Source organism: Cyclopterus lumpus, chromosome 12 (assembly GCF_009769545.1).
Source record: "Cyclopterus lumpus isolate fCycLum1 chromosome 12, fCycLum1.pri, whole genome shotgun sequence".
Lineage (NCBI taxonomy): Eukaryota > Metazoa > Chordata > Actinopteri > Perciformes > Cyclopteridae > Cyclopterus > Cyclopterus lumpus.
The window spans coordinates 11,760,753-11,776,697 of record NC_046977.1 but is presented as its reverse complement, the minus strand read 5'-3'; the positions used below and the strand labels follow the sequence as shown (position 1 = coordinate 11,776,697).

General features: G+C 39.3%; 2 protein-coding genes across 5 annotated transcripts in view; one reads left to right on the top strand and one right to left on the bottom strand.

Moving 5' to 3' along the window:
• Positions 1-827: 827 nt before the first annotated feature.
• On the bottom strand, positions 828-15,895 carry si:ch211-282j22.3 (ER degradation-enhancing alpha-mannosidase-like protein 3). 3 transcript variants are annotated; one of them, XM_034547498.1, is made up of 21 exons: positions 15,693-15,895; positions 11,446-11,800; positions 11,302-11,347; positions 10,299-10,399; positions 9,175-9,214; positions 8,903-9,015; positions 8,524-8,677; positions 8,107-8,241; positions 7,769-7,874; positions 7,520-7,617; positions 7,245-7,370; positions 7,053-7,136; positions 6,559-6,642; positions 6,240-6,364; positions 5,883-6,066; positions 5,478-5,635; positions 4,817-4,922; positions 3,847-4,020; positions 3,379-3,544; positions 3,061-3,252; positions 828-2,912 (listed from the first exon to the last, which is right to left on the bottom strand). In XM_034547498.1, the coding sequence occupies exons 2-21, from the start codon at positions 11,538-11,540 to the stop codon at positions 2,632-2,634; spliced, it is 2,568 nt and encodes an 855-aa protein (XP_034403389.1). In that variant the 5' UTR covers positions 11,541-11,800; positions 15,693-15,895; the 3' UTR covers positions 828-2,631. The 3 variants fall into 3 exon arrangements, with proteins under 3 accessions (XP_034403389.1, XP_034403388.1, XP_034403391.1); XM_034547497.1 differs by lacking the exon at positions 15,693-15,895 and having other exon boundaries at positions 11,446-12,465; XM_034547500.1 differs by lacking the exon at positions 15,693-15,895 and having other exon boundaries at positions 2,797-2,912; positions 3,029-3,252; positions 11,446-12,465.
• The window catches only part of anxa3b (annexin A3b), a 4,246-nt gene continuing 3,303 nt past the window's right edge, over positions 15,003-15,945 (top strand). The window contains exons 1-4 of one of the 2 annotated variants that reach the window (XM_034547505.1): positions 15,003-15,150; positions 15,504-15,536; positions 15,624-15,671; positions 15,788-15,875. In XM_034547505.1, the coding sequence (XP_034403396.1) occupies positions 15,525-15,536; positions 15,624-15,671; positions 15,788-15,875 (148 nt within the window). In that variant the 5' untranslated portion in view covers positions 15,003-15,150; positions 15,504-15,524. Of the gene's footprint in view, positions 15,151-15,417; positions 15,537-15,623; positions 15,672-15,787; positions 15,876-15,945 lie in introns of both variants that reach the window. The other variant, XM_034547506.1, reaches the window with a different exon arrangement.

The window sequence follows — 15,945 nt, the reverse complement described above, 5'->3', positions numbered from 1 at the left end:
CATTGTTTACACACCGCTAGGGATGGCTGATAATAAAAAAGATAATCTTATTTACATGCTGTTGAGTTTACACGTTATCAACCAACTATTTATTTCTATCAATTCATTCATCATTAAACAACACAGATTGGCTAATAATGGCCTAATGACGATAGTATTTGAGCGAGAACGTTGATTAGCAAGCTGTTTCAGTCAGTTATCAAATATACACTACCAATAGTAGTAGTAACAGTATAAATGTTCGTAAAACATAATCTAAAACATACTACTGGGAACGTCATGCATGTAATTCCATGATACATGTGTGAATGTTTTTTTTGTAAACTCACCCCTTTCATTATCAATGATGTCATAATTTGTTATGATTGTGCTGTTCTGAAGTAGCTGTTCCTATCTGGCACAAAATGTTTCAATGTCTGTCTCATCTTCTCCAGACAAAAAAAACAAAAGAGAATAAAAAAATACACATTCAGTCCACTCACCAAAACACAACCTCAAGCACTCAAGCCTTTGGTTTTCTGTTTAGACACTTAGACACATAATAAATCCTCATGTGTCCTCTCTGAATGCTTCACAGGAAAGACAGTGATGCTTAAAAAGCTTATTGTAATGTGAAAAGCTCAAACTACAAATAAGTTATTTTCTCCCAAAGCAGTGAGTGTAGAACATTTTACAGACAAATCAAATCTGACTGCTGAAGTTCCAGATATTCCAGATTTGATTACTTCAATAGAAAAAAATATTCCCATAATGATATAATCCACAGCTGCTGAAAATGCAGAGCAATTTTAACCCACAATGCAGGAAAATATAGGTAAAAGCTTTGATAATTGTGATTTCAAATTTATTAACAGGACTGCCTCGGCTCAGTGGGAAAATAAATACAGAGAAGATGCAAAACGGAAATTGGCACCACGTCGTGCATCTTTTTTGGCACTTGACTTTCAGCCACTAAACTAAAAACTTTGTGTCCATGGTGCTTTTCTCTGTGAACTGTAAAACAGTCCTGAGGTATACGGGTTGGCAAAACCTCATACAGGCTAAACAAAACAAAAAAAGTAATGTTGGATTAAGACGATAAATTAACTCAGCAGCATCAAAAACATGTCCACTGTAAAGACATAAAAGAAAATGTACTCAGGCATGAAAAGTGTTTTCCCCCACACAAACATAAGCTGACATTTAATGTACCACAAAAATCATGCAACAAATTACTAGTGAGAATGAAGGGACTATGAGCTGATAAGAGTTCTGCATATATTGTTACATGAAGTGATTCCTCATCATAGTTCAGTTTGTGTAGAGAGTGAGAGACAACTGTATCCATCATACTTTTGAAACAAACAGAATTCAATAGGCCTTTCCAGTTTGACTGTTACCATTTTAAATGATGCAAAAACATCGCTGGACTCCAGCAATCTAAATGAAGGACACACTAATTAGAATGGTTTTTGGGGGGGGGGGGGTTTCAAACCATCCTTGTAGAGTTGTCCATGTAGGTGGCTTAGAACATTGCATCAGTGGACATGAAGTTACTTATTGCAACACAAACAAATGCCATAGACGATCATCATACCCGTGTTTCAAAGTGCATAGCCGCCTGGGACCGCAGACCAACCTGTGGTGCTGCATCTGGAACTAAACCAGACTTACAGAAAGACTTCAGTTGCAATGTTTTAAGATGGCACGATAAATTACAAAGTTATTTATAGGCTTAAAAACAAGAAGCATACAGCCTGAATCCAAATCCAAACTTAATTTCTTAAAGATTCATGGTGGTTGATCCTACAGACTTTTTATTACTTGCATGACTTTGTAAAAAAAGGAAGGATTTCATCAAATAGCAATGTTTTAGCAGACTCTTTTTAGGTGTTTTAGTTATTAAACACATTGCATTCACGTGCACTCGCAAAACGGAAATGCAGAACCTAGCAAACTGCATTCACTCTTAAAATTCCCTGAAGATATTTACTAGTACAAAAGAAAATAAACTTTCCAAATTGGCCCCCGCTCATCTCCTTCATCTGCTAACATGATTTCATTGAGCGGCTACGGTAGCTCACACCACCTACTCGCCAGGTGATATTGCATTCCCCATCACGAAATACTTAACAGTAGCTGTTGAAGTGAAAAGGTGCACTCAACAGTAAAAGCAAACCGCATTGCATAAAAACCTAGCTGAGCACATGTTTGCCTTGTCTATGTTTTCCTCTAAGGTGAGGTCATTTTTAATTCTAGTCGGTGATCTATGTCATTATCAGCACAAACACTTGTATGAGCCTAGCAACACTACAGGCTGGGTGTGGGCAGCACCAGCCCAGCCATCTTAACCTACAGCTTTTGGTCTCCAACTACCTAGTTTAGTCTCATGCCATCCCTCATTTCAGAAGTTTCAGTAAAAGCCCCACTTTGATTCTTTGTCTAATAAATGTAGTACCATCTTTAGGTTTAGAAGTCAAAACAGGAAGTGAATGTGGCCACCGCACTGCTTTCCTCTCCTCCATCGGTTGTAAACATGCAGACTGCAGTTAGGTCTCCATGTAGGCAGTGAGGGGCTCTGAGGCACACGCCATTAAGAAGCTGACGAGAAATCTGTGTTAGGAAACTCGACTGCTTCAGGATCAGCAGTGGTCAAGGGTTTGCGTTGGGTCTACTGTTAAAGTTTGCGGTTTGACAGGAATCTGCTGAACAAGGTTCAGTTCTGTCCTTCTCTGCTGCCTTTGAGCAGAGCTGCCGCTGCTGTGGTTGTTGTTGTTGTTGTCTCAGCTCTTCTTCTTCCTCTTCCTTAAGAAACATCTCTTGTTTCTCCAAGACAAACTCCAAGGTGGGCCCTCTGGCTGATCCGTCCTCCAGCTCCTCCTCGTCTGCCAGACGGAGTTTGATATTCATGCCGAGAGTTTTTTTGGTCTTATCTAGACAATGAGGCCAATGATATGCAAAATTAGAAAAAGAACAGAGAGAAGAATTATAATTTGAATAAAGAGGCCTTTTTTCATGGGATTTGTTGACAATAACTATAGAATATTACCGGCCTTATCCTTTAACCTTCCTGCTCCTCACCATGTCCCAGCTGCCTCTCCTTGGGCAGCAGCAGCACATCCACATTGTAATGTTCCTCCAGAGCCTCTGTGAGCACGGCACCCTCGTGGCTGAACAGGAAGACCAAAGGCAGAGTGATGTCTTCAGTGGAGTCTCCATCTCCAACCATCTGGAAGAGGGGAGTATCCACGCTATTACTTCCCTCGCTGTGGTCTGAGAAAAGAAATAAGGGAGTAATTTGAATGATTTAATTTCCATGAGGTCCAGCCTTTAGTATTAGAGTCATTCTAAGCTTTGAGTTTTGAGGTGGGCTTTAGTTTCTCTGGTAATCATCCTCACCTATAAAGATGACTCCTATGGCCCCTGCTTCCTGCAGCCAACGGGCCTTTACAGCAAACATGCAGTCACCACGCAGTGCCAGAGCGATATGCCCTTTAAGTGCCACTGCACTATCTATTGGCTCACATGCAGTGTATGGAGAGGCTCTCACTATGCTGCCCTTCACCTGCGGCACAAGAGTTTGAGTGTGTTATTGCAAGTTATTGTGTTGAGACAAAGAAGTGCAGGTGAAACAAAACAGGTAACATTTGCATGGATCAGAAAAGATCTGGAATGTAATTGTTAAGAGTCAATGCTTTGGCCTTGTTAAGGTCCATCATTTCGCTGAAAAGTTATAAATTGTATAACGTTCTATGATTTGGTCATCTTATCATCATCAAACACCTGTTTCTTTTTAAAGCTACAGGACTTGTTGGGAGCTTTGATGTTGACACTGTATACTTTATTACGGTCACATTGAAAGCTCACCCCGTGCTCCTGCTTGGTGAGGTCCATCCCAAACTTGGCAGGTCCTGCTGTGAGGACTGTCCTACCCAGAAATGGGGGAGATATGAGCTGAACGACATGGGGCAACACTTCCTCCTCCTCCATGGTGTGGCTCACCTCTGCCACAAGTTTGACCCGGTACACTGCTTTATGCTCCTAAAGGAATTCATATATAAAAACATTTAAATTCAAAATGAAAAAAAACAAGTGACATGTTTTAGGTAAGAAAAGGACGTACTGTGTCAATGTTATGCTACAACTAGTTACATTTTTATCCTGGTTTATCAGGGAATCTGTGGACACTGTGATACTGTAAAGATTAGTAGCCCACATTTCAGGCATTATTTACAGCCATGCGTGTAATTATTACCGTGACCCAATGTTTACTCCATAAAGGTTGCTTTAATCCCAATGCTTATAAACCGTTTAAAGAAACAACATTAAATGGTTAATCCATTTACTGGGATTGCATGATTTATTTTTCCCCCTCATGATACCAGATGATATTTACTGTTTAAATAAACACAGGACTGAGCATAGTATTGCTGATAAGATGATGAAGTAATGTGTTAAAAAAGCACAGCTTACAACCAATGTACATTCACGCTCAGTGTTATTTGGTTCAAAAGCAGGTCGTACAATTAACAATAATTAACTTTTTTTGACAGCTCCATTGAAGCATACTCACAGATTGTAAATGCGTGAGTTTAAGTGCATCATTGGAACCAAATGGACAAAATCAGGTCTTAAATCGGGAATTGAAAACATGTTTTGCATGTTTTGCATGTTTTAAAGGAAATCAATAGGGAGAACATTTTCTGTTTAGGAGGTCATTGGGACAATGTTGGGGCCTAGTGCAAACCATTGACTTGCCTAAAGCTTTGGAGGCCTAGACAGGCAGATCTTAATGTCACGAGGTGAGTACAAAGTAACTAAAATACTTCTGACTTACGGTTTGTCCTGCAAAGACCTCATTCAGTGGGGTGAGAGAAATACCCATGCTTTTCAAGAACTCTACTGGCTCCATCCCATTATCATGGAGCGGTAGTTCAATTTCCCTGTAAAAGTACAAATATTACCCAAGTAATCAAGGCAAACTTGTTTCACCAGTGAATTCACTCTAAAACTGGAGATCCCCTAGAGATCACGCACATCTTCAAACTTGACCTTCACTTTAATCTCAACTACACACCTGTAAAGTTGTGTGACTGCATCTTGCATTTTGTTGTGATGTAATTGCAGTAACAAAAAAAAACTGAAATATAATCCCCTCTAAAGGTATTCTAAATCACCTTAGTAGTGACTTTCATAAGTGCCCAGGACCGCATTTTACCATGATGACTCACAAGGTGAAAGACTGGTGTAGTCATTTAGGCACTTGTTAGCAACCGCCTATTTCGAGACATGTACCTACATTTTGTGTATATTGTAGAACATTTCTGGAAATCTCTTCAGCTTGGGTTAACCACAGACCTTATGGCTTCTAACCAAAAACTCGTAAAAATAAAAAATTAATTGACTTTGAGACAAGTGCAACAATGCTAACTCATTTCATGGTTTTAAAACTCTTTCATGCAGCACCTTATAGCTGTTGTGGCTGGTAATCAACACACCTGACAGGTGAGGGGTGGAAGGCGCGTCCCACTCCAGTGAGGTACTTGTAGCTGTCCCGTATGGTTTTGGCAAATGAGGGGTTGTTGGGAAACAACGTCTCTATGCTGGGGCAGGAGTGTGTGAACATATCTTCTTCTTTAGAAACAGGAACAGCCTCCTGAAGCACAGAAACATCAATTGAACATAAAACACGTTTAGCTCATAGAGAAAAATGTCAATTCACATACAAAAACAGTATAAATGACGTCAATAAATAAAACTGAATAAAATACCTATTCATACTAACTAACTACTGTCATTAACTACACTGTCTACAAATAATGTTATATAGAGTTAAAATATCAGAATAAAAAATGGCAATATAATAATAATATAAACATAATATAAACATATAATGTTTGTACCCGTGTTTGTGAAAAGGCCGTATTGTTGCTTTGACAGGGCGGCTGGGTGATGGAGAGAGAAACAGGGAGGAGGTGAGCCTCCGTGGTGAAGATGTAGTCGTCAATATCGATGGGCAGCTGACTCTTATCCGTAAACAGCAGGTACAGGTATTTAAACATCTCAGCCAGAAAGAATGAGTCCATCCTGCACACACAGAAACATACACATGCACAGAGACAAACGATGTTATCACACATTCATAAGAGATATTTTGTGTTTCCATAACAACAGTTATTTCATCTCCAGACCACACCTTCTGAGGTTGCTTATCCAAATGAAACGTGACATTGTACATGTGTGTGATGGCATTTGTATACCTGTCTTCATGCATCCCAGTGCGGACATCTTGCACAGCAGCAAAGCCGCAAGGCACCCTGGCGTAGGCATTGAGTTTTTCCACGATGGACTGTCCCACTCTGAGGTAGTAAGGGTCGCCAGTGGCCTGCAGAAACCAAAATATAATCTCAACCACACACCTAATAAAAAGCTTTGTGTATATAGTACAAGAGTGGAGCAGGGTTGTTAATTAGCCTACTTATAACATACCTGACTTTTCTAATTATTAGTAATAGTATGTTTGAATAGTATTATAGTTATAGTGTGTGTATTTGTCCATCTATGGCACTGGCCTGTCACCTTATAGAGGTAGTAGGTGCTTTCCGCAAACTCTGGTCTCAGTAGGTGTTGACCCCAATGAACTCTAAACTCGGTCGTGAAAGCCTGCAGGGAGATTAAGCACAGAAAGCTAAATACATTAGTGACACTGGCTTCTTTTAAGTGTTTTTTAGAACAGATTTCATGAACAATTGGACAAAGAGGCTTAGCCACACAGACATTTATATTTATTATTCCTTTACTTGGTGTAATGTAACGACTAATATTATATATCACCTCAACTCAATGGATCTAATATATGGCAGTAGCAGACACTTCCATATATTACTGTTTTGAGTTTTCATTTGAACTTCCAGAAAACTCACTATAATGCAATGTCTAATTATATTGTGATACACAATTATTTATACTGAGACATATAATTGTATCAATATTTCCCAACCCAAATGAGCGTTATATCTTCTATATGCCTAGTATATGTCATTAAATAAACAAAAAACGCAAAGATTGTTTACCTCTGGAAGGAACTTGTGCTGTTTGGTGACTTGATAAAGCATTTCATGAGTCTCAATAGCTGGTTTCAGGTCTCCTCTCAAAACCTGTATGAACAATCAATGTCACTCGACTCCAGAGACACGTGTGCAACAATTTCTACGCCTTCTAAAATGTTTAATGGTAGCGAATGTGATTCATCGAGGATCCCTGACCTGTAAGCCAGGGAAGAATGCCAGGAGAGAGTCCATCCAGCTGCGCACGCTCACAGTGGGGTTGTGCATGTGTACATTAAGCAGCAGAGGAGGTTGACTGATGTACTTCATAATGGCACTGTAGTGCTGTTAAAGAAAAACATGAGACTTATATTGGCAAACACTTCAACCCACAATCACAATATGAACACAATGGCCAATTACTGTATGTTGCAACAGGGGGGACAATACAGCATATAGATTTATATGCAGGCTTACAGTGATAGAGGACTTACAATGTTGAACCTCTCAAGAAAAACATTGTCTCCGAGAAGAATGTAAGCCTTCATCAGATATTCATAGTACGAGTCGATACCAGCACCAACTCCACTCTCTGCAGACACAGAAGTGAGAAGATTAGTATCATATGGTTCATGTAAAAAAACTGTGGAATATGTTTGTACTATACAGGTAATTATGAAGTATCAGTGTGCTATGTGTGGGTTCAGTTTTAATCTGTTGTCTATGCCAAAGTTTTGCCTCACCTCTCCTGACCCATTCCTCATTATGGATATTGATGACGGTCCCCACCAAGTCACTTCCCCTCTGTCTCCTCTGCCAGAGGACATCCAGAGCCTTCCTTGCATGTTCCTATCAAACAGTAACAACAAGTAGTATATCCTTAAGATGTTTCTGGAAAAACAGTTACATCATCCTTACATGATTTCATCTTTCAACAACAGGTATCAGTTATAGCCAGCAATAATTTCTGCGAAAATGACTGTATTCCACTCTTGTAGCTCAGTAATTTCACAATAAGGCTGTACTGCAAAGAGATCAATGTTAAGAGCCCTATCTCTAGAGTGGCGTACGGAGATAATACCTCAAAAACAGAATCTCCTGACAGTCTGCTGAGAGCAGCAAACTCCAGGATCATTGTTCCAGCACATGCTGTGCAGGTGTCCGATTCAGTGCCCGTGCGTGAAAGTGGGTTTAGAACTCCATACCGCAGATTCACCTGGTAACCAAAAAAGAAAAAAAGACACATTTATCTTATCTACTTTAGGTGCTAGAAATACACTCAGCTCAAATCATTTCTAGTTATTTACTAAAATAAATACTATGTTGTTCATTAGTTCCTCTGTGGTGCACTGACTGTGGAGGAACTATTCTCTATCAATACATTGAGTTCAATTCCAGGGCAATCCTTGATAAGATTGGTCAGTCAACTGTCTGTTCCTTCTGCTTATAACACATCTAAAATAGGCCCTGTGGTATTAAAGAATAAAACAAGAAATACCTTAGGGTAGGGAAGGCCACTTGTGGTGTTAAAGGCAGGCAGTAATCGATAGCCCAGCTCTTTGGCCATGTGTAAGAGCTCATCCCGATACCACAGCATCCTCTCCCCGCGCTGCCGTAGCAGGTCGGCCATCACGTGGGCTCCCAAAAGCCCTCTGGGGAGAATTAAATGAAGAAAAGAAAGATTTTCATTTAAACAAACAACATTTAAAATAGAAAGGTTGCTTTTGAACGGTTGAAATACTTAGATCTAGTATTAGCAATACGCTGGGATGTGGAATAATTCTACATTCAGAATTTTTATTTATTTAAATGATTAATCTATTAAAACGTGCATACTTTTACAAAGTAAATAAACATAAAAGAGACATGTTTCATACCCTAAAACTCTGATGTTGGTCTCAAACACAGACACCACCACATCGTTGTCAAGACGTACATCTGTCATGGCCTTCCTCACTGCGTCCTCAAACTCATCAAGCTTGTTTAACACCTGAACACACACACACACACACACACACAGGAACGAATAAATCTACTTTAAAAAAAAGTGAAAAAACCCCAGAAAAATCAAAAGAAAGGTGACAAAACAGACTCAGAAACAAAAGCTGTTAAAACTACTTTTATTCTTGTAAACAGAGGAATAACTCACCACCAGGGTATCAAGGGTGTCAATCAGTGTGAGGGAAAACCTACAGAAAAGATGGACGACACATTATGAAGAGAGTCTCTGGCACAGCGGGGTGGAGCTGATGTCCCACTTCATCATTAATCCAGTTTCATATTAATGAACCACAGACTATTAAATGTAAAATATGTTGCATTTGCAGTAACATTACATTATGCAACATGCATGGTGCATAAATGATGTATTGCACTGCAAGTATGTCACTTATTGCCTTCTTGTAAATTAAATTGACCTAAATGTGCATTAATTCATGTATTCCTATAAAACTGGAGCATCTACTCGGTGTTGAATTCAGTATGTTTGGAGCAGCACAGTATTATACAATTTTTTAAATAATTGTCTTTCTTTAAAAATGAAAAATACATCAATTACATAAATATCACATTGTGTATTAAATCTCCATTCACTTGCATATTTGCTCCAATGCAAATGTATCTGGATGTTGATTTAGTTATGTATCACAAAATAGAAAAACTGCATCAAGGTTTTTCAATAATAAAATATATATTTTAATCATAAATATAATGCAAAATATAAATGCATTCTATTGTAAATCCAAAGCACCATATTTAGTTTAAAGTATTTTTTGTAATGAAATAAAATGTCCAAACAAATATAAATGTAATGCTTTATTTTATAGTATAGCATGGATAGTGATATGACACTAGGACTCACATAATACCTTCAGATGAGCAGTTTAAATTAGGATATCCTATAATTAACAAAGAGTTGGATGCAAAATTGCAGCAAATGCATAGGTGTATTTTTCTTCTTTGATTATATTACTATATTGTAACATTCTCAGTGAAGAGGGAATTTTGAAAGCAGGCAAAATATATAATGTATAAAACAACTGGACAGAATCAAGCAAATGTTTATGTAATGTAGTTTCATTTTTACACTCAGCAAATTAGGAGTTTAAAAAGCAACTGTGTCAAAGTTTTATGAAGCAATGCTCTTAAAACACAAAGCACTCGAAGCCAGTTATTGTAAATATTAGATTAGAAAAGTGTGCGTACAACTTTGGTTTCAACTGATAAATAAAAAATACATGACTTGTTTGTTTGAGGAAATTTAACTGAACTTACTTCCCCAAGGAGTCATCTATGTCCCCTCTATTGGGCTCCTGGCCACGGACTCTCCCCCTGCAGCTTAGAGGCATAAGCTCATCTGCTGGATAGGCATATTTCTGCAACACAAACAACAGTTACTGTCTTCAAGCTTCATTTAGCAAAAAAGGTGTCATTAAGGAAAGGTGGAGGCTTGAAAATTCTCGAGGAGGGAACGGAAACTAGCAGCCTGAAGCGGAATACCTCACACAACACAAGAGCTGGATCACTAGTGGAACTGTAGTTTTTTCACACACAATGTTCTTCCAATTAGATGCCCTGAATTAATTATGGAGCGGAGGTCTGAAGACTACAGCACAACCAAGAAATAGTAAAGGGGAAATTGCATTTGCTTTGCATAGTTTCTACACCAGTGAGCACTGAGCAGTATTTTAACCTTAAATATCTTTGTCTTAATTATTTCAAAAAATAATTTCAGAGATCCTTATTAAAAATGTGTGTTCATTTTAAAAACAATATTGGCCAACATTTCAGATGCAGCTTACATTTAAAACTCTGAGCCACTGAATGAGTCTAGCTACCAACGACCCAATCATCTCTTGCTGTTCACTCTCACTGCTTGCTTTCCGAGAGGAGAATCCCAACTCCTGGAACGGATCTCATCACTGACAAGAGTTGAATCAATATTATTAGGACCACCATGGATCATATAATGTTCTGATGGCATCTGTTACACCAGTCCGATACTGCAGCTGCAACTAAATCATGCATGATTGCTTTCTGCACAACCCCACTAAAACAAATCCAACTGCCCTGAGGCCTTGGTCCAGCCACTGATTAAAGCTTTTCTTAACCAGATGACCCTGAAAAATGCCAAATGCCAACACGTGCTAGTCTCACAATAAATTTGTTTTATATACTTCAAGTCTTGCTAGAGTTTTGACCTCTTCAACTTTTCATAACTTCCCTCTTACAAATACAGTTTTGTTTTTTTAAACGTACATAAAAGTGAACACCTTACCATGTAACTGCCGTAAGCATGGTCAAACATTTCAATAATCTGGTCCCTGCAAAAAAAGGAAACAATATTAATGCCACTGTAAAAGTTGTCACAAACACATCTAAACAGCATTATATATATTTATGTCTCTAGATAGTTGTTTACCTGATAACAGTCTTCTCTTCTGGTGTCATGCTCTGGCTCTCTTGACATTTCGCCCAGCCAAGAAGACTGGTGATCAGTAAGGTCCTCAGCAACATCCCAGTGCCAGAAGTGTGGACCAGATCCCAAAACAGTTTATTTCCTTTTCTCCTCAAGTAGACTTGTAATATGGACAAACAAACTGCGGTCCTTACTCCAACGCCCACACAGTCAAACAGTCCAGCAGGCACAGCTGTCCTCCTTCAAAGCCCCGATCATCCTCAGTCAGGTATGAGTCGGCTGCAGAGTTCTTGTTAGCTTCCTCCCAGACCCCATTTCCATGTATGTCCACTGTAGTTGTTGTGTAGCTGATCCAGTACTGTTAAGACCACAAAATGCCCATAGTGCACTTCAGCTGACCGTATCCGTGTCAACAATAGAGGCAACTTGCTACCGCTGAATCTCGATAACAAAGACTGACCACGAAACACTGACTAGATTTAACTGCACGCGTCTTGTTAAATCAATAAAAGTGAAAAAATGTTACGACAAATATGTAGGTACCTGGACAATCTAAAGACAGTGTATCTAACGCTTGCTAGCCACAACAGGGTTGGGAGGGTCCATGTTGCTAGCTAACGATAACAAGTTGCAAGTTCGCCCTCTTAGCTAACTAGCATTAGCTTAACAGCTAAATACAGAAATAAAGCAACAAATATTTTTGGCTAAAAATAAATGGTTGACTTGAACTTTCAAATGACTGTCATACAGTTAAATGGTCAATGACACGTCGTCAAGTATCACTGCTACCATACAGTACCCTGACGTCGAGTACCGAGCTGTCAAAGAACAGACAGGCGAATTTGCTACCCGGACTGATCAGTTAAAAAGGGTTAAATTTGCCCTGAGTCTCACATTTAAGGGACGCTTTATTCCCACGTAGGATAACGTGAACTCTCCCGTTCAGCATGTGACACTCTTGGGGTGGTTGGCTATTGAATGTTTAGATTTGGTTCATGCTTAAAGTTGCAGTTGGACAAGTAATGTATGTCGAGTTATTGTCCAGACAGAAAGAAGATCCCCTGGCAGGCTAAACTTAGGGCGCAGTATCCATTGTAGATAACTGAGACACGCGTTCAACGTGGGTGGAGTCAAATGGAAGGGGGGGGGGGGGTATGAGAAGTATGAAAGCCCATTCTTGCAAGAAAATAAATAAATAAGATGAACATGTAGCTATGAGAATTGATTCAGAAATGTGCCGTCAGTCGTGAAGTGTAGGATCCGATACACGCAGATTATAATCCTACTCATGAACGTCCGGAATGATTTGAGTGAAACACAGAACATAGCTCACTGGTGGCGAAATATGAATGTGATATTTTGGGAATTCTTTAATTGATGTTTGAGTTGTTTGTGGCATTTCGGAATATTTCCTTTAGCAATTAGAGAGTGTGCCACTACTAGTCAGAGACTTGCCACTACTAGTCAGAGACTTGCCACCACTCGGTGTCAGACGACTGCAACCATGGTTTACATGGATTGTGGTTATATCTGGACCCTGGTCCTGCACCACACCTACTGCTATTATCATTATTATTATTATTAGTTTCATTGCTATTTGCATACCCTTACTGCTTTTATTATCATTAGTATTCTACTATATCCACTGTTGCTGTAATTATTGGTAGTTGTAAGTTTTTCATCATGCATACTCATCATATGAATCATTTCTGTCATTTTCATTGAATGTGCTGTAACTCTGTCATGTTGTTCATTCTGTACACATGACATATATTGTACTTCTCTGTTCCTCTCTCGAAGGGTTCTTACCTTTTTCTCACTGTTAAAAGTTTTTTTGGGCAGAGTTTTTCCTGAACTGATGTGAGGGTCAAAGGTCGTATGTGTACAGATTGTGAAGGCCCTCTGAGGCAAATTTGTAAAATGTGATTTTGGCCTAGACAAACTCATTTGAATTTAATTGAATAGTTAATTGAAAGTGCCAAGCTGACACAGGACCGCCACTAGATGTCAGAGTTTATTTTGTAAATTTTAGTTTGTAAGGTTCTATGATGCTCGAGTTAGATTCTGTTTTATTCTGCTTTCAATGAAAAGTGCTGTCCAATCCATTATCCGAACCGCTTATCCTTTTTGGGTTGCTATGGCACATATAGAGACAGACAACCAGTCACACTCACATTCACACCTACGGGCAATGTCGAGTCCGAGGAAGCCGGAGAACCCGAAGGGAACCCACGCTGACATGGGGAGAACATGCAAACTCCACACCTAGGCCCCTCTTGTTGTGAGGCGACAGTGCTAGCCACTACACCACGGTGCAGCCCCGTTGAAACTTGCTATATGTAATTAATGTGATGGTTAATACTTAAATAATAGACCAAACTTAAGTTACACATTAAAGCAAAAAGATTTGCAGAATCAATAAAGCTAGTTTGTCATGGGTGGGAACAGAAGATGATTAGAACCAGACGCAGAGACGGTCAGGAAACAGGGTTCACAGAACCTATTTTTATATATGTAAAGCATTGTAATCAAAATAAAACTCAGTCAAAAAATAGAAGAAACTCTAATTAAACATAAAAACAACACACGCATTTACTTACACATGAATAAATATACATGGAAAGAAATTCTGCTCCCAAACAAATGCAGTGTCTGGCAGTGAGGTTGCAGATTGCAAACAGCTTATGAACCATCAACCTTCTGGCCCTTGTCTACGAACTCCTCACAACACATATCGTAATCACTCTGGTATTCCAATTCATGGAGAGTCTTTGACTTCTTCTTCCTCTCCTGGATCTGCTGTGGCTTTGAGCTGGTCTGCTTTGTCCATATGTGTCACTGGAAAAGTGACTAATAAATAAATATTGAATGAGGCCAATCTCCTAATTATGACTTACCATGGGGATATTTTTATTATCAGCTACATTTTTCTTATTATTTTTTTCTTTTCTCTGGCAGAAATGGGCTTCCATAAGAAACAGCACAATAAAATGGTAAACTAAATAAGTGCTAACAGCAACAACTCTGCACACAAAAACTACTTTGATTAAACTTTATTATGAACTGTGTTGCATTAAACAATGCAACGATTGAAACTTGATTATTGCTGTGTAAACGTTACATGAATATTACACCGCCAGTAGTCAACTGTAGTCATCCTCTAATGTTACCTGTGTATGTGTTTTGCATCATGTAAATAAACACGTCTTTCCTACGATCCTTCTATTGCCTTTGCTTTTATTTTTGACAGACTCGTATTTCCGGGCACCTGCTCTGCTTTGAATGTTTTGGGATTCAGACGAAAAATGGGTTGTGTTTTTTCGTTGTTTTAAAAACTGAGAAACATGGTGTTTCTGTATTTTCGTTTTGTCAACGAAACTATAAAACAAACAAACAAAAACGGGACGCGGAGCCTCATGGAATCTAATGCCTTCTGGAGATGAAGTGGGCAGATTGTTGCGCGATGGAGTCGCGTTGCAGAGAACAGGCGCATTTCCCCCCAACCTCCACTTGAGAGTGTGTAGACGTCACGGGCAGAACAGCTACTGCGCATCAGAAAGGAGGAGTTTATGAAAGAAACGTCTCTGTGGTTCAACTTCCTCCAGCTAATAAAAGGGCGTTGCCCATTTTCAACTTCTCTGAAAGGTGTGGCGATTTCGGGACCGCGTGAAATTCCTCCTGTGACATCACTCCAGTCCCCTCACTCAGGTAAGAAAACGGTTTGTCTGACTTGTGATCACAGTCTGTGTGGATTGACACGTATTTATTCTCTGTGTGTGTTTCGTGTTTCTTTTTTTATTTGTTATGCTTTGCTTATCGGTCTGCAGCGGTCGACGTTACAATGTTGTGTTTTTAATTTTCTGCAGTTCTAGTCACGTACACGTGTCCACACGAGTATGAAGACTTGGTCGTTCACGTAGTTAAAACGGATTCATACGACTATATTTAGAAATAATGTGTTTATTTTACCCGAAGTCAGAGGATGAAGGTGAATCCGTAGCTGAACTCTAGTGCTGAAGAAATACATGATACTGATACTGTGAGCTTTTACATCTCCCCAGTTTGAGACTTCAACCACAACAATGTCTGTCTGGGTGAGTAGTTGTATGCAAATGAGATTGTAGGCCTTCAACAGAAAATACACTTGATAATGAAAGCATATTTGTTGACTTGTGTTGAAGGACGACTTGGACCTACTCTTAGACTCCCCCTCCTCCCTTACTGTGAAAGTAAGTCAAACACACTCTTACCTTTTAGTTCCTAAGATGATGATTTATTATTCATGCATGAGATGCAATGGCTTGAATGGATGGTGACTGGGTGGATGTGTTTCTGTGTTCCTCAGTCCAGTGCAAGAGGAACTGTGAAGGACAAGGCCAACTTCAAAGTGGAAGAAGATGTGTCTGCACTAAGGAAAGCCATAGAGGGCGTTGGTAAGTTAATGAGTCACCACTATCGGTACTCTGCTACATCAGACCAACATGTAAAGGACTTGTCATATTT

Excerpts from the sequence above, each read along its gene's own strand:
- si:ch211-282j22.3 (XM_034547498.1), bottom strand. The coding sequence starts at position 11,540 with ATGTTGCTGAGGACCTTACTGATCACCAGTCTTCTTGGCTGGGCGAAA. Across the intron at positions 6,365-6,558 it reads GCACCTACTACCTCTATAAG|GCCACTGGCGACCCTTACTA; the intron begins GTGACAGGCCAG and ends TGGTTTCTGCAG. Across the intron at positions 5,636-5,882 it reads CGGCCTTTTCACAAACACGG|GAGGCTGTTCCTGTTTCTAA; the intron begins GTACAAACATTA and ends TCTGTGCTTCAG.